We start from the raw sequence: 20,315 nt of genomic DNA, 5'->3' as shown, positions 1-20,315 counted from the left end.
TTAAACTGTTAAAGCTGAGATCTCCCACAACTTCAGGACCAGTGGGTAAGTCAATCTGAACATTTAAAATCATATTCAATATCATTCAGCACTGTTATGGGACATGCAAGCGCCCTTCGGGATAATAAAATATAAGAGCAAAGGATAATATAGTTATGCTGTGAACTACTCACAGGTTATGGGGGGTGCTGATTTGCTGTCCTTCCTGAGTGGGTTTCTGTCCAGCTTCATCATGTGACAGGTCTCCTGGATCTCCAGGATGAGCCTTGCTGACTTGCTCTTGGGTCTCCTTCCCTGCTTCCTGGCTTTCCTCTGGAGCCTTCTGAGGCTCAGCCGCAGTTTCCTCTGAGGGCTTAGGGTCCTGAGATGAAGTGGTGAGGCCTCTACCCCCAGGCCGGACATTGGGCCTCACACTTATCCTCGATCTTCGCATCATTCTGGGAGAGAAGACACCATCCTTGTACTATTCTGTCACAAACATCAAACTCAAAATGCCCACAGTGCAATTCACCTGCAACTAAAGTTCAAGTTCAAGTTTATTGTCATTACACTCATATGTAATTATATGGTATAACGAAATGCTATTTAGCTAGCTCTCGGACATAAGTAGTACAAAGAGAAAAACAACAACAATACAATTGTGTAGCAAAAGAAAGACAGAGACAACAGGCAGTTTGCAAAAAACAACAACAGGCAATGTGCAAAACAACAAAAAGGTAACAGGTTATGTGCAAAAATATGCATCAACAGAATAAAATAAAGGGATAGAAATTATGGGGAGTGAGCTTTTGACATGTATGATAGAGGTAGATTTCCAATGTGTGTTTGGGTTTTTGGTGAGAAAGAAAGGAAGAAGGCACTGTGAGGTTCAGATCATAGGTGAGAGTGAGAGTGAGAGAGGCTGGGAATTTAACAGTTTGATAGTGCGGGGGTAAAAACGGCTATGTTATTTATTCATATTTTACTGCTCAGTGTCTGCTACTTAGGATGGGAAGACAGGGGCTGGACACTGGAGACATTTGTTTCTTCTACAAACTCAACCACTTTTCCCACAAATCATTAGGATAAGATAAGATCACTTTATTAGCCATATACAATTTCTTGCATTACGAATTTGTCTTTTCACATACCCCAGCTTGCTCTCCATGAGACACATAGGCAGAGAGAAGCTTGGGGTCAGAGTGTAGGGTCAGCCATTTATATGGTGCCCCTGGAGCAGCTGGGGTTAAGGGCCTTGCTTAACAGAGTAGGATTCATCTGCCGGCTGTGGGACTTGAACCGGCAACCTTCCAGCCACAGGCGCAGATCCTTAGCCACAGTGCCACCACTCCGCATATCTGTCAGCCTTGAAGCTTCCTTCACATGTACAATACAGGTCACATACATACTGCAGCATAGACTGGATAAAGCTCTGAAGCGTGAACAAAAAAATTCCATTAAAAATGTCAACGCAGATGGTGTCAGTACACCCTCAACATTTAATCTACGACAATAACGGTTAACCTAACAATGGCCATGTTCATTTTTGTATTGCAGCATAGGCATAAGACATAGCCATCATTGTTATTAGTGGCTGAACATTTGTATAGTGTAGCATTGTCACTATACATGGTAAATTACAACATACAGTATAAAGGCATTTGTTAAATTATTACACAAAACAAATTATACACAATAACTAAGATGAGAACAGGCACATCTCCAGCACTTGTGTCTTTTAGCTGCTATACAGTAGCTGAATCCTTGGTACTGTATATATGTAACCTTTGGAATCTTAGGACATAAGGGACTATGCTAATCTAAGCTGTCATTAAAATTAACAACAACATATTCATTCTTCATGCTCTTTAACATATGATTGAAGAAACTGAAATTGCAAAAGGCCATGCACCTACAGGCCAAAGATGTGTAGATTTATGACCAATCCTGAACCATTGGTTGGTCAAAAAGAGAAGTAAACTCTGAGGCTTCACAGAAGACAGGAAAATGAAATGGTAACAAAATGTTAGTACAAAACTGAAGGTACTGCTCTGTGAAGGAACTTTGGGAGACTAAGGTATCTATAGCTAGGGACAAAAATGGCTGATGAAAATGACAAAGATCCACTAACAAGACCTCTAATGAGCGATCTCAGAATACTGTGTTTGCCATGTTACAAAAAACACTGCTCTATCGAGCGTTCAAAGAAGGGTAAACAAAACTCATGACCTAGAGAATGTAAAACACCCACTGGTAAAACAATCTAGATAGACTGAAAAGTCTCTTCTTCCTTTTAACCATTCATTTGGTCAAATTACAAAACATCTTTGGTGCTAAACAGATATTACAATGAAACTTGAAACACCTTGCAGGTATTGACAAAATCAACCAAAAAGCCTCATTAATTGTGGGATTAACAATTAAATAAAGACCCACATTTACAAATGTAGGTTATGAGGAATTTCTAACGAAAACTACATGCAATTTCTATATGCAGGAGGATATTCGTGTCCGGAACAAATTATTCAGTCATAACGATTCCTGGGTTTCTTTGAGAAGCTGAATAGCTGGATTAGATTCTTGGTCCAATAAATACTAACCACCAGAGGAACAAAAGGGGTTGAAAGACCTTGTTTGTAACTATTCTTATGTTTTTGGATACAATTTTATCCACCACACTCCCCGCCTATCAGCTTTGGGAAGTCTTTTCAGAAGCTATTTTTCTCCTGGAATAGGTAAGATATTCAATGTTGGCTCAGAGGCACAGCTGCAGTGCCGGGTCCCTGGGTTCAACTCCTGGGTGCTGTCCGTGTGGAGTTTGCATGCTGTCCCTGTATTCAAGTGGGATTCCTCTCACAGTCCAAAGACATAATAGTAATTTAATTGGCTTCTTGGAAAACCTGGCCTTGGTATGAGTGTGTGTGTTTGTGTCTGCCCTAACCCATCTAGAGAGTAGGCTGCCTTGTGCCCACTGCATGCCAGTATAGGATTTGGCTTCCCCGCAACACTGTATTGGATAAAGAGGTTAAAAAATGGATAGGTGGATGGATAGCAAGTCAAAAAAATGAATAAACATATACCACAACATCGGAGAAAATGCTTCAAAAATAATTAAACAGAAACGTTGTATACAGCTCTTTTACCAGACTTCCAAATATGTCCGCACAACTGCAGGCTGAAAATACAATGTACAGTTTACGCCTTAAGATAAAAAAATAAATATCTGCTTTAGTAGCATTAAAGATTAACATAATGTGCTTTACAACCTACCTAACATACAGTACTACACTATCATGCACTCTGCCTGTACAAGCTTACTCACGTTGTTTTTAGGGGAGCGCGGAGAAAAAAGGCACTTCGTGATCCATACTGTGAAAAAGTTGTGCTTCTTAATAAAACAAATTCTATATTTCATGGGGCTTTAGGTCGACCGTGCTACCACGTACACCAATACATAAACACAGGCACATTTCCTACGTCATCGACTTATTTTGAACTGACAGATAGAATACAGAAGAAAAACGACTTTATGTGCAGTACTGATTTGATTTTATAAACTGTCATTACGCTTCAATTACACATATTGTTTGCACCAATAATCTGAATTTTATAAAGTTAACAAAACACGGTAGCGATTATTCAAAATTACTATAAAAAACTACCCACGTCTGGGTAAAATGTTATACCTCTTTTGGATTTTGATTTTGGGCCTATTTCAATTAAAAAGAGAACTCACTTCTTTCAGGACTTCTGACACACTGCCGAGATGTCATCCATTAATATGCTGAGCTTTTCTCTAACCATACAAATTCCTCGCCCTGCACCACGCTACGCTCACCGCCATGCTGCTTTGTATGACGTCACTTGCAGCTACAAGGGGTTGAGAACGGAATTGTGGGTGTTGTAGTTTGCAAAACATTCTAAATAAGCTTCCTTAAAGACAAGCAGACAGCAACAACCTACAACTCCCAGAGAGACACGGATTAAGTATTTGACAATTTGTGTATGTTGCAATGAGAGCTGTGTGTCTGCAATGTGTCATAAACTCTACTTTAAGGTGATGACACATCATGAATAAAACCTCAGGTTGTGTGCTATATCATCAAGGAATTCTCCATGATGACAGAGAGGGTAATTATTTAATTACACGAATAATTAATTGAATTAGTCCTAAAATGTTTAGGGGTCTCCTCGTCTGAAATTCCCAAACCACATCATTGTAACCCATTTCTATTGTTTTTGTCTTAGATTTTTAAATGAGCACCAGATGTAGGAAATTATTTACTAATTAGAAATTTCTGTTTTCATATCATAATAAGTGTTTACTGTAAGGTATTCAGATTTGTTTTTGGCTCAGGGGATCACAACTCCAGTCCTGGAGAAACAGAGGGTTTCTAGTTTTTTTCTTCCATCTGATCTCCAGATTACCTAATTGAAATAATTATTTTCTTAACCGGGCAAGTTGAAGCACTTCTTTGCTCTAAATAGGCTGGAGATTTAGAGAGACCTTCATGTATAAAACCTGTTGGACAGTGGTCTTTGACACCTAGAGTTTTGACTGGAGAGATGGAAAATAGACACATTCCCTGAAACAACTGTTTAGTGAAGCATTTTCTATATTTGAAAGTTCCCATTAAAGCAGTTCACACCTATTCTAAATCATTTGGTATATAGTGGAAACACTGCACATTAAATTAATCCTATTTAAGATGGGTTTGGTCTAAGAAGGTTTTGGACATGTTAAATTAGTGCAGTAGTCATAGACGAAAAGTTTTTTTAAAAAATCTGTTGTTCCCTGGGTTTCCTTTTTCCATTCTCTTGTTCATGTTCTGTTCTGTTTGAGAATTGCCTGGTCAGTACCTGGATGGGAGACCTCCTGGGAAAAACTAAGGTTGCTGCTGGAAGAGGTGTTAGTGGGGCCTGCGGGGGTCGCTCACCCTGTGGTCCATGTGGGTCCTAATGCCCCAGTATAGTGTCGGGGACACTATACTGTAAACAGGCGCCGTCCTTCGGATGAGACGTAAAACCGAGGTCCTGACTCTCTGTGGTCATTAAAAATCCCAGGGCGTTTCTCAAAAAGAGTAGGAGTGTAACCCCGGTGTCCTGGCCAAATTTCCCATTGGCCCTTACCAATCATGGCCTCCTAATAATCCCTATCTATGAATTGGCTTCATTACTCTGCTCTCCTCCCCACTAATAGCTGATGTGTGGTGAGTGTTCTGGCGCACTATGGCTGCCGTCGCATCATCCAGGTGGATGCTGCACATTGGTGGTGGTGGAGGGGAGTCCCCATTACCTGTAAAGCACTTTGAGTGGAGTGTCCAGAAAAAGCGCTATATAAGTGTAAGCAATTATTATTATTATTATTATTATTATTATTATTATTATTATTAATGGGGGGCATAGCCAATGTGGTGTGGCGATATTTGTCTTTGTCCTGCTCGGTTAGCTAGACGGGACTGTTAAGAACCCTAGTGATAGAGGAGTTAATGTGAGTGTTCTACCACTTGGCCTGTTCATTTTAGATAAATTAATACTTCCTTGTATTTACACAAGTACCACCTGACTTTTCCTTGTGTAAAACTGATCTGCTGTTGTGTCCACATATGTGTAGGGAGCATGTGGACACAACAGCAGATCAGTTAAAGAAGTGAGAAATTTCTTCACTTACTGGAATAATGTGGAGCTTTAGGGAGGCCAGATTGAGCAAGGCCAGAGTAATGCAAACCAAAGAGGACAAATCAATCTTTTATTTACAAATAAAATGACAAATTTAAAAACAAAGTTACTTCGGAGCTCAATACCTTGTATTTTTCAGTTCATCAAGGAGGAATCCAGTGGCAAAGAAGGGTTCCTGACTTTAAATTGCTTGCTCTTGCAATTTCACCTCTCCTGTTCAAATATCCTGTGTTCCTTGCCCATCTCTTGCGTTTTACATTGTCACATGAACAACTGGTCATTTTCTTGAAAGTTCCAGCATGATACAAGGTCTGGCCACCTGCCCCCATTTAGATGAAGCTGATGATGTTGCTAAATATCTTTTACTACAACTATGCAAACCCTTTAACACCAACTTTCCAAAGAGACCCTACATATGCTGTAGCCTGAGGTGGAGGGATGTATAGGCTACCAAAGTGTTATTAGGAATTACAAGTCATTAATTTACCTAATGCCAATATCCAAGGCAATTGAATGCTTTTCCAAAGAAACTGCAAAAACTCATTATGAGTGGTATTAACAAAAAAAACAACAACCAAGTTAACAAGTTATAATAATTCACCATAATTAAATAAAAGTTTCATAAATTGTAATACTGACATGAATCATGACTGTGCCTATGATAACAGAAACAAAAAACAGAATGACAGAGACCACACTAACACAAGGATCGTAGAAGGCATAGATGAGGTCTCAACAGGTGGATCTTGACAAGATGGGCTGAGATGGCACAGTGCTTGCGTTCACCTGCTTTCACCACCAAAGAGCAAAGGAGAAGCACAGGAGGCAAAGGAGCTAAGATGAACAACTAGCAGCAGGTGAGCAAGGATACAAGATGGCAATTGGATTGAGTGGTATTTTGTTCTGTAGCCACAAGAGGTCTCCATGGCACACAATTTAATATTCTGTTAGTAAACAGTTCTATTGTTTTGCACCTTTTAACACAATCATGTAATTACTAATGACATCAGAACATATTAGTGAACACTGTTTCAAAAGACTGCTAGCATTAATCTAACCCTGATTAATGTAACTGTACTCCTACAGTGTTATTGCTGACCCTGTAAGACCTGTTGGATAAGGAGGTTAGAAAATGGATGAATGTTATTGTTATATTTGCTAGTATGGATATTTCAAAGCATTACAAGCATTTTTTACAAGTCTGCAAGCTATGTACGTTACTTTGATTTTTGGATTTCTCCTCTTATACTGTACCTGTAAATATCCATCTCACAAACAGAAGGTATAATTTTATTACAATCATTATATGAATATAGTGCATTGGTGGTCAAGGTACATATTTTTCAAGCGTGTAATCGAGATCTTTGCTTTTCCTGCTCAGAGCAAGAATTGCACTTTGTTTTTATCCAGATTGAAGTAATCTTAATCCAAATTTCTGAGAGGTCAAAAATCCTCATTGTTCCTCCACTCATATGCTAGTGATGTAGGCCCTAATCAGATTTATTTCTTTGGGAACCTGAATCATGTTAATTTAATACTGTATCTGTGTAGTGAAACAACACCTATACCAGTTAATAATTCATGAACGTTATTGAGGACTTTAACAGTCCTCCATGCTGGCTGGTTTCCTTGTATGGGCTGGGATTAGGCTTTTATATTCTGTACTTGCTTTATTGAATAGCAAAAGTGATCAGGTATTAACACAATATAAGGCTAATTCAACAACTTGTAAATATTTGTCATTGCCCTTTTTTAAGTTTTCCATAATGTTTTTTAGATTTGTATATAACATTTTATAAATTCTAAACCTCTAATAAACTAATAAATATATAGTACATCTGACTGTCACAGTATTTAAGATCTCTAATATTTTGTTGGAAACATGGCATAATTCTTTGAATTTAAATTACAGTATTTTTCTATATTATTTTTATTCATGTTCATAAGTCTTTTAATGACTAACCATTTTAAACTGTTGATTATATTTACTACTCTCACTTGTGTGCTTCTATTCCTACCTTTAAAGGATGCAAACAGTGAACAAGTTGGAATGTTTAAAAAAAAGACCAAATACAATGCTGCTTATTTCTTTACTAAAAGCACTGAAATCTGTACTGTTCATTAGATGCCCATAGCCAAAATGAAAACACAAGCTCATTCATCTGAAAGTATAGAATTCAGTTTGGGAAATTATAACTTTATTTCCAAGTGGCAGTGGAGTGAAATTAAATTGACTAAATAACGTCTGAGATTCACATTCGTGTTTTCACATTAGTATAAATGGCTGAATGCTAAAGGGCAAATGAAACCAAATACGCTGGTATCATTCAGAATGTTATTGCTTTATTATAAGGCATAACTGAATGTCATACGTACTTTTTGATACAAATTGTGTTATACAGATGTATGAAATAGTCAAACTAAAATTCCAGTTTATTTCAAAGTCTTGATAATAAATTCATTGTCATTACACGACCAACATAAAGAGGACTAGTGGACAAAAGATGTTTCTACAAAAGCATACTTTCATTTCCAGTAATAGTGTAATTGTTTCAACAGCTGTGTCATAAACACGGTTGGATAATTTCAGGTTATACCAGTACATACACCTTTTGTTTTTGAAGTCAGTTGTTTTGTGTTCTGGGGAAAATGCTTAAATCATGTTGAGATCTAAATACTAGAAATATTGGACAAATACATTTCCCTGAACTATTGTTGCTGGAAAACCTAGATGGCTAAAGCCATGCCAGTGATCTGAGCCTTATTGAATCACACACATTTCAATGTACTGTAAATCAGAATGGTATGGCCATATAAAATAGCCAGAAACTAACAATTTTAAATATGCTCATTAGCATCAGTTTTGGTTACATTTAATTTTTTAGACCATGTGCCTAGACGCATAAACTGCTGTGCAACCTAATGGCAACCTAAGAGAAAATCAGTTGAAAAGTTTATAGCCATTCTTAAAACAAAATCAGCAAGATGCATGTGTGCGTGTCTTGTTTATAACTGAAGGAAATTTGTTTTTTAAGCAGAACTCGATTTGTGGGAACATACAGCAATCAATCTGCAAACAAAATCAAAGAAAAAAAAATCCAAAAAGTAATAACCCCTGACCAGAATATGATGTGAGGACATCCCTGTAACCTAAATGACATCAGCTTTTACATCTAAAAGTCCCAACAGTATTTGTGTATTTTCACCACATGTTTCATTAGGGTAGAATTTGTAATAATTGCTAAAAATAGAATGAGTGACCTTGGGGAATTCTCACAACGGCAGGAAAAGTAACGAGTGTGCGTGTGTATACATTAAGATTTTTTAATTTTGTTCCCTGAAAAAATGAACTTTTCAACATCAATCATCACTAATTTTACACAAGTGCCTGAACTGATTTGTAAACACACCAGTGACATTACCCAAGTGAAGCTGTATGTTAAACACAAAAATGTTTTACAATGTTGTACATTGAAGGGGTTTTCTACTTTAAAGTCCTGAATGGTACCAATATTGATAGACTTTAAAGAGTTAAAACCTTTATGTTTCTTGAAACCATAAACATTTAACAGGATTTTATAATGCTCTCAAAAAGAGCTAGAAAACACTGCATCATCAGAGTTTTACCTTTGTACAGGTCATAAAAAAATCAAATGTTCATTATAAACACTGAATAAAAGGTAATCATGACAGTATGTACCTAGATTCAAGATTAGCTTCCTTTATTTGGAATAAATTGCATTTCCATTTATATATGGGACACTATGAAACAGAAACCTTTCCAAAACTGTAAACTGCAGTAAATGTATCCTAGTGTATGTGATTCAACAAGCATGGATCAGAGTGACTTTAAATAAATGAAACATCACAAGATCTTGAGATGAATCTGTGTGACCCTGTGACAACAGGAAATCTGGACTGCTTCTCATGATTGTTATAGTTCTTTATAAGTAAGCTCCTGATTTTCTCATACTCCGGAGGCACTCCTGAAAAAAACAAAACAATGTTTTTCTTCAATTTCAAAATCTCTCAGTTGAGCAAGAAAATATTTTAGATACTGCACCATGATTCACAGACATTTCAATGTGTGGTTTATAACAAACATCGCAGATGTATCAGATAAGATTAAAATACAGGATTAGTGATGACACCTGCTTCTAATTGAAAAGCCATTCCTGACTTCAGATTTTTCTGATTGAAAAGTGCACTAGACATACAGGTAAATATTCTATTTCAATACTTTTACATAGTTTAACATCCCAAACTTTATATGACTGTGAATTCCATCTGTTTAGTTATACCAATGTGTGAACAACTGAAAAAGGAAAATGCCTTTTCATAATAACACCAAAAACTATATCTTTACAAATTCAGGGGTCACTAGCACACATGCAAGATCACTCACCCTCTGTTCTCCACCAAACACAGTGGTATTTTATTTAGCCAAACATAAACCTTTTTTTAGGAGCTCTTAAACATAACGAAGGAGTGGCACAGCCTGGATTTGAACTGGCAATCTCCATGCTCCACAGCTCCCATTCAAACTTTTTTACATTTAAACCATAGAAGAGGCATGGTAATTTTATACCCTACTAAGCAACCCCTAAGGCCTGTGCATGATATGTCAAACAAACAGCTGATGAAGTGTTTAAATACTCACACATAATGTCAAAGCCAGATGATGCAACGTGATGTTCATGCAAATGGGTTGCCAAAGGCATCTCCAAAAAGATCTGATGTGGCTGGCTGTGGGGCTGGAGCCTTCTTTAAAATTGAAAGCAAAGATACTCCTTACTTGCAGTATAATACAGGACAAACAATAAGAAAATCATAAAAATAAATATGTATGAATTCATTTAGTTCTCATTTCCTCACTGCCCTTTGAGGATTACCTAATGACCTCTTCACCTGAACTGATTTAAGGTTGCCATAGGAAAGGGGCTGAAGGCTCATGAAACTGAGAAATATTCATAATATTTTAACCTTTATAAGGTTGGATTAGATTGTGTGAATTCTAGACTAAGTCCCATTTGAAAGAGTTATTTGGTAGACTGCAAACTCAGCAAGAACATGTGGAAACATCAGAAGTGGGTGAATAATTTTGCCATGCATTATCTCAAATGTATTTGTTCTTTCAGAGTTGTCAAAGCTGTTCATAGACTGCATTAAGCGATAAGACAAGTACCGTTGCAGCAGGAAGAGCTCCAAAAGGATCAGACCCAAAGGAATCATCAAAGAGGTGCTGTGGAGGACTAGCAGGAGATGGAGCAGACTGCCGGGGTGCAGGTTTTGGAGCTTCTGCAAAACATAATACCTTTTGGCTCAGACATATCACAATCTGTGCTCTGTGTTGTATATTAAAGTAAGTTATAATCTACAGCTTGCAGTTTAAAATAATAGCCATAAAATAGCTAACAAACTAATAGAGCTAGGGGAGAGGTGATATTCAAAGGTGCTGATGCAAGTAATCAAGTCAGCATAAAGAGTGGTGAAGAGGGAAACTGCATCTTTCCCACTGCACCACCCAGTACAATTTCATCCAAGCAGTGCTATGTCTATTAGTCTCTGTGCTCCAGGCACTGCACTTCTGAATTATCCCTCTTATATCCCACTATCTGAAAGCCTTAAAGTCCTATTCCTAGTAAGTGTGGCATTTACTCAGAGCCTAAGTATGAGGTTCAATAGGACAGGACACTGCCAGTTCAACACCGGCTAGACAAACACAGGCAAACAGGGACCGGTTAGAGACACCGACTGACTTAGCCAACATATCTTTGATGGACGGGAGGATGCCAAATCACAAAAACTCATGCAAACTCCCAGAACCTGTACAGTAAATGTTACATCAAGGGAGTCTCTGTCCTGGATCAATCCCAAAATGCACAAGCTATAAGGCCCTTATACGATGTGGTACGATGCCACTGTGCCACCCTTTTCAACAACCTGACAAGTGGTGTTTTGCATTTTAATTCTTGCTGGGTCATAAATGTATTACAACGTCTAGGTCTTGTAATTCTAGCTTGAATCACTGTAAGATAAGGTATTTGTAATTACCACATAAAACTACTAAACACTATTTTATTAAAAAATGGGAGTTTTACCTGCCAAAATAATGCAAAAAGTAATCCTAAACGTAATCAAAAAGGTAACCAGTCACTCCAGAGACAAAATATCAGTTTATGCCCCACTTCAAGTTAAAGAGTTCTTAGAAGCAGTACAGATTAGAAGATCACAAGCAGTTCGTACAAATCAAGACGCTGTTTTTTTACCACTGATTTTGGTTGATATCTGGTTGATGTCAAAGTCATCGTGATCAGCAGCGTCCTGAGGCAGGCCCACTTTGCTAGTGAAATACTGGGTGAAGGCTCCGCTGGTGTTAGAGGCTGCTTGCTGTTCACCCCTCCTGGCTGGGACTGCTGGTGGTTTTGCCATCTGGAAGTCTTTAAACATATCCTTAACGTTCTTCTTCTCCTTCTCCCCCAGAGGGTCCAAAGCACTGAAAGCATTGTTCTCAACCCTGGGGGCTTCTTTCTGGGGAGCAGGTCGTGGGGGAGGTAGGGGTGGAGGGCCTGACTGCTGGAGCCCAGTCATGAGCCCAGGAACAGTGGTGGGAAATATCTGAGGCTGAAAGGGGTTAGTAAGGGGGGCAGGCTGAGGCCAGGCTGCAGGGGCAGCGGGGGCTACTGTCTGGCCCCAGGCTGGGGGCTGAGGTGCAGGGGCTGCCCCAAATACTGCTGACTGCCCCCAGCTGGGGACTGGTGGGGTGCCAAATGCCCCGGGCTGGGCAAAAGATGGGGGTTGAGGACCCGATACTGAAACCTGTGACAGGACACCAGAAGATGGGAACATGGGAGAAGGTGCTGGACTCCATGGTGCTGCTCCTACTGGAGGTGCTGTCTGAGGAGCTCCCAGTGACAAGGCCCCTGGACAGACAAGAGAAAAAACCCCAGAAAACAGCATAACTTTACACACGTTACACGACCAAGGTAAGTCAATAACTAAGAATGAACTGTGTGGGATCCCAAATGGCTCAATTAGTAAAGGAGGAAGGAGCTCCTTCAGAAACTCAGGGAAAATACATACATCATTTTGTTTCACCACCTATAACTCATGAGTATTCTTTAAATGTTACCTCACACCTGAAAAAGAGCTTCAATTCCTTACAAACACAAAGCTGAAGCAGCACAGAGATTTGAATTAATTTAACATTTTCTGTTAGAGGTGCTCAATCTTTGAAGTTCAAATCAGTCCATACATAGAGCAAGGAAAGGAGAACCTAACATTTCCAAGCTATTTACCGTACAATTTGGGTTCCACCACATTTCATACACATGAAATTACACCTTTAATTGAAAGTTTAAAAAATTAAAAATTAATTAAAACATTTTCCAGTTTTATTCCAAAAATAAAGGTAAAATCAGCCATTTCTAGAAATCCCCTGAAACTACTGTATGCATGTTGATGCTTTTATTCCAAGGGTTTTCATGTCTCACCTAAACCTGGCACAGGAGGGGCAGTGGTGGCCGGGCAGCTGTTGAAAAGATTAACAGGGTTGGTCGGCATGGCGTCGGGTTGTGGTGGGGATGAAGTCTCTGGCTGGCTGGCTGGAGTGAACAGGTCAGCTCCAAACAGGTCATTCGTAGGGGACTGTTGTGAGGAGAGCAAAAAATAAGTTGGAACAAAACTAATTAACCTTTACAGTTTTAAACATAATGGAAAGTGCTTCAATAAGCAGCATGCTCTCCCCCAAAAAACAAAACATTATATTATTTTACAAAACAGAATGGGAGAGAAGAAATCCACTTCTCAAATGTGATTGAGGACATATCAAGAAAGGCATGAAAATGATAATATTGGTACTGAAATGTGTTTGCTAAAGTATTAAGGAAAAAAAAAACACTACAAATTTCCCTCCAATATGGACAAAAGACCAGCAATAGCATCTTCAAGAGATGGCAGAGAGCTAAAAAGATATAAGAAAGATAAAAACCTCAGTGTCAGCACTTACCTTTTTGTTAGTCACTGATGCATTAAAATTTAAGATAAAAATATTAATAATGCAGGTCTACTAAGCACACAGTGGTTTAACGCATAACCTACACGGTCACACAACAATTTAAAAATTAGATTGGTTAGTTTGCAAAGCTCATTATAATCTAAACATTTAGCCTGCAAGCTATAACAACAAGAATACATGCTGTGAATGTTGTCTAGTGGTTTTAGCCCCAAAGCATTGTACATATAAAAAAACTCACTTAATCCACCACCGAACTGCAGCACCATTTGGGTGATGTGAGGCAGCCATTATGTACTGGTAGCCCCTCTGTACTACACAGTGGATCAGCTTGAGAAGTAGGAAAGTGCTTCACCAATTGAAAGGAGGGAGGAATTTAGGGAGGTCAGACGGCAAAAGCCCCAAATCCAAAATTTACTAAGGCTACTGGGGTTAACACCCCTACTCTACAAAAAATGATGCCATTGAATCTTTAATGACCAAATAGTCAGATCCTCAGCTTAACATGTCACACAAAGGATGACACCTCCTACATCATAGTGTTTATTGTACAGTCAGTTTACTAAATCAATCTGGAATATCTGCTGCCCAGGGAACAGTGACACCTGCTGGGCAACTGTCCGCACTTACAACAACAAACTGGTTTTCCTCAGAGCTCTCTCATCCCAATACTTTCCAAACCCACCTTACTTAGTTTCCAGTACCTGACAACACACCAGGCTACAAAAGTGATTATACTGCAGCTAATATTTAAGCAACTGAAACAAGCAGCTGAATAAATGAGAAAAAAATGCAGTCATGCATAGCTGAGCATCTATTTTGTACTTAAGTTTTCACCTTTACACTTCTCCTCCCTCGTCCAGCCTTGGCATTCTGGGGTGGAGGGCTAATAATCACAGACTCCTGTGTTGGGGAACTCAAAGGATCTGCCTTGCTCATCGAGTTGTTTTTCACTCCGAGTTGCAGAGATAAGCTTTTGTCAGATGTTTCCAAAAAGGGGTTTTGGGTAGGCTTGCTGTGTAAACCATTGTGGTCCTTCTCAGAAATCCCATTCTGAGTCCAAGTCGCCACTTCTGCCATCCTGTTCTCCAAGGGCCACTGGCCGTTAGTTAATGCCTGAATAACAGTCCTATTTGAGATCTGATCGAACTGCTCCCCGAAGTAGTCAGAGTCACCGTTCTGACCAGCGTTTACCTTTGGATTACTGAAGACATGATCTGAATTTTCTTTGTGCGGATTGAAATTGTGGGGGACAATTACAGAGTCAGGGTGTGCCGATTGGTTATTGTTCGAGAAAGGATCATCACTGAAAGGATCTGGAGTAGGTGCAGGAAAGAAACTGAGCTGGGAAGAGAAGGGATTCTCAGGTGACACATTTGATTGTGGCCTTGGCCGAGGTACAGAAGGACAGGAGGTGAAGGGATTTCCTTTTACACAGTTCTGATTGCTGTCAGTGTCAGTGGACAGATCCAGCAAGAGGATATCTTTACTCTCCTAATCATCAGAAAAGAAAAAAAAAAGATTTTAAAAGACAAAATAGGAATTACAAGGTTTATTTAAACATCTGTGTCTTAAAATTAAACCAGTCTTATTAATGGATCAATTCTAAATTTAAGAACATGCAAAATTTTAAAGGAATTTTACATACTGTATTAGATCATTCAACACTCATGTGGACTGACATCCTGAATCTGTGCTACATGGTTCTATTCTATTCTGGTATTCCATAAACGGTATACCAATTTAAGTTCATAGCAGACAGCATTCTTCAAATGTTGCACCTTTATTAATAAATGGTTACCTGGTAGGCTGTGATTGGGCAGCTGAACAAAAAGAATATTACACACCAACCACAATATATAGATATAAAGATAAATATTAACATGAATATGCAAATTCAAATTTATTCAGTTTTATAGCTACTGTATGTTGAAGTGATAAGAAAAGCCAGACCATTTTCCAATGACACATTTTTGTCTTTGTGTGAAGTGGGGGGACAAATATAAGCTTAATTGCTTAGAAGCACATTTGTGTAAGAGAGACTATTTCCACACAAACATTATCCAGTGTAGTGGTTAATTGTGAGAAAATAGCTATGGAAAACCTGATGTGATGTCCAGGTGGGATTCCAGACAGACTACCCTGTGTACCAGGCCCTTTCCAAGGCTGACACACTCTCAATTTATAATACTCAGAATCCATTTTACTTTTGAATATTTTGCTGTGACAAATGTCAACATTTTGCAAGAGCCTTTACATTTATAAACTTTTCTTCAGTTTCAAGCTTGTCACATATACAGCTCTAAATCATGACAAAGGCCAAAAAACCGTCCTTGATGTTTATTTTTCTTAATATTGGCTCATTTTGTTAGAAAAATGGGCATTTCCATTGTAGGGCTTTAATTCAGGTTTTCTATGAACTATGATGATATTTAAAAAAAATAAATGAGACTATCAAATCAATCTTACATACAAAATGTAAAATATGTTTACCTTTGTAATGCTACAAGTATGATAATATTTAGCTTGTTACCTTAGTTTTTATCAAGCATCATTTTGCTTTAAAAAGGCAAAATCCCATAAATTTGATTAACCCCAAGGGCACAATGAAAAATGAAGCATTCTTCTCTCAGTTCACAAAGTAACAAATCACATTTGCATTTGCACAGCAAGCAATATTTATAATAAAACACATTTTTACTATTCAATAATTGTAATGTTCAGCTCCTCTGAAACCTAATCCTCCTGGGTTCACCCTTCTGATACATTTGTTGGCTCAAGGCTACTACAGTACACATCATCAACACGCCATGCTCTTTTATATACTTACTGTGGGAGAGTGTAAGTCAGGAGGAGTTGACACATCTCCAAACAAATCCAGCTGCTCAACACCCTGTGACAAAGAGGGAAAACAATCTTTCACAAAGAGAATGATGACAAATAAGTGAACATGCTCCCAGCCACTGCTGTGGTCTGGGGAGTACTGAATGGTGGTTGAACATATGGGCTTTTCTCACAAATGGATTAACCTTTTTAGTTGACGGGATAGAGCTTGACACCCTCTCTCTATAACAGGAGCTGGTGTCTTTCCTCCTGGGACAGAGGTTCTGGTTTTAATTCTATTTTAGTATTGTGGAAGATACTGTGGACTGGGAAACTAAAACCTCACTAAATAAGGAGTGTCATAGTTCATTTAAAATTTATTTACACTGTTAACAAAATAATAGAAGACATGATTACTGAATTTATTACAATATGAAGCATTAAATTGGTTATTTTATGTTTTTAAGATTTTACAAGTAAAAGCTAATATATGTTTGCCTCTGTCTTTTGACATTGAGACAAACACAATTGTTGGGTATTGTTACTAATAAATCCACGTTCAGCATAGCTGGATAATTCCTAATGTACTTTGCACATCACAAATTATTATAAGTAATAGGTTTATTCCATGCTGAAAAAAAGAAGAAAGAGAACACAATGTTTCGTCCGTGGAGCCTTCTTCAGGTGTGAGAGAGACAGGGCTCCACGGACGTTGTGTTCTCTTTCTTCTTTTTTTCAGCATGGAATAAACCTATTACTTGTTCCTTTGCAGCCTACGCATGCTGACGCAGCTACCCACCACAAATTATTATAGATCTTAAAGTATTTTCAATATTACAGATAATATTTTAAAAGTTCACAGGTGCCAATTAAGCAAGAGACTTACGCTAAACACAGTACATACAAATTACACTGGATTTTATCGGAATTTAAAAAAAGTCGCCACTTTTCACTGGATTAAAAGCCCTTTTAGAGCTGTGCCATCTTATTTACAAATTTGGCTGACATGTCTATCTAAAGCAACTTACACAATATACAAATATCTATTGTCCTATACAGCTAGGTGCATTAGAGAAATGTGATTCTAAAAAATGCAGCGTAATTTACTCAAGGGTACCACATGAGTTTTCTTGATCTGCGATTTGAATCCATGAGCAGTGTAGTCATCAGTCAAAGCCCTAACCTCTTCTCCACACATTAATCTGTAACTGTTAAATGACACTACATACTTTTAATTTATCCACCTGGCTTTCAATGGTAAGCAGGGCATCACTTCCATTCTGTAAAAGAAATGCAAAATTAAAAATGCAAAGTACTGTATACCTTTTTACCAGTAAATAAAAAACTTGTCAGGTATTCCAAAAAGGTTTTAGAAAAATCACAAAACAATGGATCACATAAAGCTACTTTTCAGCTATTTACTAGCCAAACAAAAACCCTTAGGTTTTTCCAGGATATTAAATATTTAAAGCAAGACTGCAAGAACTCCAAGTAAAATACTGTAATGCATTCTCTATAATCAGTTCATTAATAGGAATTTTGCTTTAAACGTCTAGCTTTAGGAGTAAAAAAATGACATCCCATTGATCCAACTGATCTTAAGAGAGACTAAAACATGCAGTAAACTGAATACCAAGGCACAGAAAGTTTCACACTAACCTTTTACCTAGATGACTACAATTAATTTTATGTAAGCAATTTCTTTCATAATATGATTCTCTCCCTATACCCTGATACTGTAAAGTATATACTTTATTTAGATAAAATTAAAAACGGAAAAAAGCTTTTTTCTGAACTGTTTTACATCAATATAAGCAACAACAATTTCAGAATGGAATCTTACAAAAACACATTAGAATTTAATCAAGAACCGAAAATTGCATCAGAACCATTGAAATGTAAGTATCCAGACTCCCTGAACTAAAACTAAAAGCTGAATTTAGAACAGACTGTATACACAATAAATAAAAATTCAGTATACAAGATTTAGTAGTAAATTAAAGAAAAAAGTGGTAAAAACTTTGCCAGTACAACTGGTTCCCTAGACAGACTGTCAGTAAACAAGGACACAATTTCAGTTTTTCAACCTCAGCACTGACTGGATTTCTGCCACATCACTATCCCAGGGATTTTATTTAAAAAGTTTTTTTTTTTTACAAATAAATCTAAAGGAAAACAAAATCCACTGACACTGGTTTATAATTACCTTCTGTGAGCCTTCTGCTTCTTTTTTCCTCAGATTGAAGATTAATTGGAAAAGATCCTTCAGATCTATAACTAGAGGCTCAGCCTAAAGAAATAAAATAATTCATATTAGCAAACAGAAATATAATGACTTTACTAGAGATACTGTACCTTTTGTAATTACAGCAATACCTACAATGCCAAACCTGAAAACATGGCCACTATAATGGGATTATAAACAAGAGGATGCCATTCAGCTGCCTGTAAATAAACTAAGTAACACTATACCTGAAAGGACCATAGCCACCATCCATGTCAGACACCTTTTGCTGTAACAGAAGGCACTGCTTGCAAATATTCTACAGGAGGACACCTCAATTGGAACTTTTTTCCCCAGAACCTGTAATAATCTCCTGCCACCTAATCTGTAAAACCTTCTTGTCCACAGTTCCCTAAACTGCCCACATCCACTACCTGCAAACATACTGTATAATCAGCATCATGCATACATGTGGCTCTTTAGGCTATTTCAAATTCACCCAGAGAACACCATTTGTATCTACTAATCTCACTGACTGCAGAAAATGCCCTGTTATTTACATGACAGACAGGAAGAACATAGGCTGACCATTTCAGGGAACGTGTCAAAACAGTGAGGATCAGAGATCCAAGAAAAGTTCCTCATTTCACAATTCCCAGCCATGGTTTTGCTGGCCTTTCTCTCCCCTTTTACAGGGATTGCAGGAATCCTTCTCCAGAAAAAAAAGTAGACTAATTTATTTTTAAATGCTCTCCATTGGCTTACAGAGTTCAATTATTTTTCACAGTTACTTTGTTGTTTTTCTTACTGTGCATGTGCTATTGTACCTTCTTGTCTCTCTCTGAAGAAGGCTGAACAGCCAAAGTGTTTCTTCTTTCTACTTTTCAGCATGGAAATTAACTTTACTTGATATTTGTACATTTGGCAAAGGATACAGAATGGCCCATAAGAGATATTGCCGATTTTAATGAGGCTTGAAATATCTTTTTTTTCCTCTCTCTTTTTTTCCCCAAATTTAAAGCCTTTTGTGTAACACAGTTTTACTTACCTGCTGGGCTGTCTTTATGGCAAAGAACTGATGCTGGCCCTCAGCACCACAAACATAGCCAAATGCTCGGTTATCCGTAACATCACGAGCAATAAAGGATATTTTATTTACAGCATGTTCATGTTCTATTACCTTAAAAGAACAAAAACAGAAAATGCAACATTAAACTTTGTCCGGTATTTTCTGCAAGTCAGTCTTCCTCTACTGTGATGCAAATATGTCAAAATTATAGTTTATCTTATCCATAACAATGCAACTCCTTATCATACAACATAATTGCTACTAATTTATGGACTTGGCTGAATGGTTCTTTAAAAGTAACTTACATTTGAATCAATTTATATAGTTGGGCAGGTTGGAGCAGAGTGAAGAATCTTGCTTCGCCTGGGATTTGAACCCATGACTTTCCAGTTACGAGCCCCAAACCACCCTTTAGCCACATATTCAAGGTGTGTTAATATTCAGCACATATCCAGTCTTCTGTTCTTACCAAAATGGTAGTTTGCAAAGAAGGACTAAACCAACCAATCCTAGTAAAAAATCTCTCA

At 37.8% G+C, this 20,315-nt stretch overlaps 2 protein-coding genes across 17 annotated transcripts in view; both read right to left on the bottom strand.

Moving 5' to 3' along the window:
- Positions 1 to 3,866, bottom strand: part of LOC102694984 (transcription factor TFIIIB component B'' homolog) — a 41,228-nt gene extending 37,362 nt beyond the window's left edge. For 3 of the 10 annotated variants that reach the window (XM_069187036.1, XM_069187042.1, XM_069187037.1), the window contains exons 1-2: positions 1,131 to 1,516; positions 174 to 437 (exon numbers count right to left, since the gene is read on the bottom strand). In XM_069187036.1, coding sequence (XP_069043137.1) covers positions 174 to 437; positions 1,131 to 1,156 — 290 coding nt within the window. In that variant the 5' untranslated portion in view covers positions 1,157 to 1,516. Of the gene's footprint in view, positions 1 to 173; positions 438 to 1,130; positions 1,518 to 3,301; positions 3,349 to 3,665 lie in introns of those variants that run through there. The other 7 variants (XM_069187035.1, XM_069187043.1, XM_069187044.1 and 4 more) reach the window with 5 other exon arrangements.
- Positions 3,867 to 7,981: 4,115 nt separating this feature from the next.
- The window catches only part of dab2 (DAB adaptor protein 2), a 49,912-nt gene continuing 37,578 nt past the window's right edge, over positions 7,982 to 20,315 (bottom strand). For 5 of the 7 annotated variants that reach the window (XM_069187030.1, XM_069187027.1, XM_069187029.1 and 2 more), the window contains 10 exons: positions 19,768 to 19,899; positions 18,702 to 18,785; positions 17,725 to 17,775; positions 16,503 to 16,565; positions 14,510 to 15,166; positions 13,152 to 13,305; positions 11,928 to 12,581; positions 10,844 to 10,956; positions 10,319 to 10,422; positions 7,982 to 9,644 (listed from right to left, as the gene is read on the bottom strand). In XM_069187030.1, coding sequence (XP_069043131.1) covers positions 10,354 to 10,422; positions 10,844 to 10,956; positions 11,928 to 12,581; positions 13,152 to 13,305; positions 14,510 to 15,166; positions 16,503 to 16,565; positions 17,725 to 17,775; positions 18,702 to 18,785; positions 19,768 to 19,899 — 1,977 coding nt within the window. In that variant the 3' untranslated portion in view covers positions 7,982 to 9,644; positions 10,319 to 10,353. The remainder of the gene's footprint in view (positions 9,645 to 10,318; positions 10,423 to 10,843; positions 10,957 to 11,927; positions 12,582 to 13,151; positions 13,306 to 14,509; positions 15,167 to 16,502; positions 16,566 to 17,724; positions 17,776 to 18,701; positions 18,786 to 19,767; positions 19,900 to 20,315) is intronic. The other 2 variants (XM_069187033.1, XM_069187034.1) reach the window with 2 other exon arrangements.

This window comes from Lepisosteus oculatus, chromosome 3 (genome assembly GCF_040954835.1).
Source record: "Lepisosteus oculatus isolate fLepOcu1 chromosome 3, fLepOcu1.hap2, whole genome shotgun sequence".
In the NCBI taxonomy this organism is placed as follows: domain Eukaryota; kingdom Metazoa; phylum Chordata; class Actinopteri; order Semionotiformes; family Lepisosteidae; genus Lepisosteus; species Lepisosteus oculatus.
This window is presented reverse-complemented; position numbering and strand designations above follow the sequence as displayed.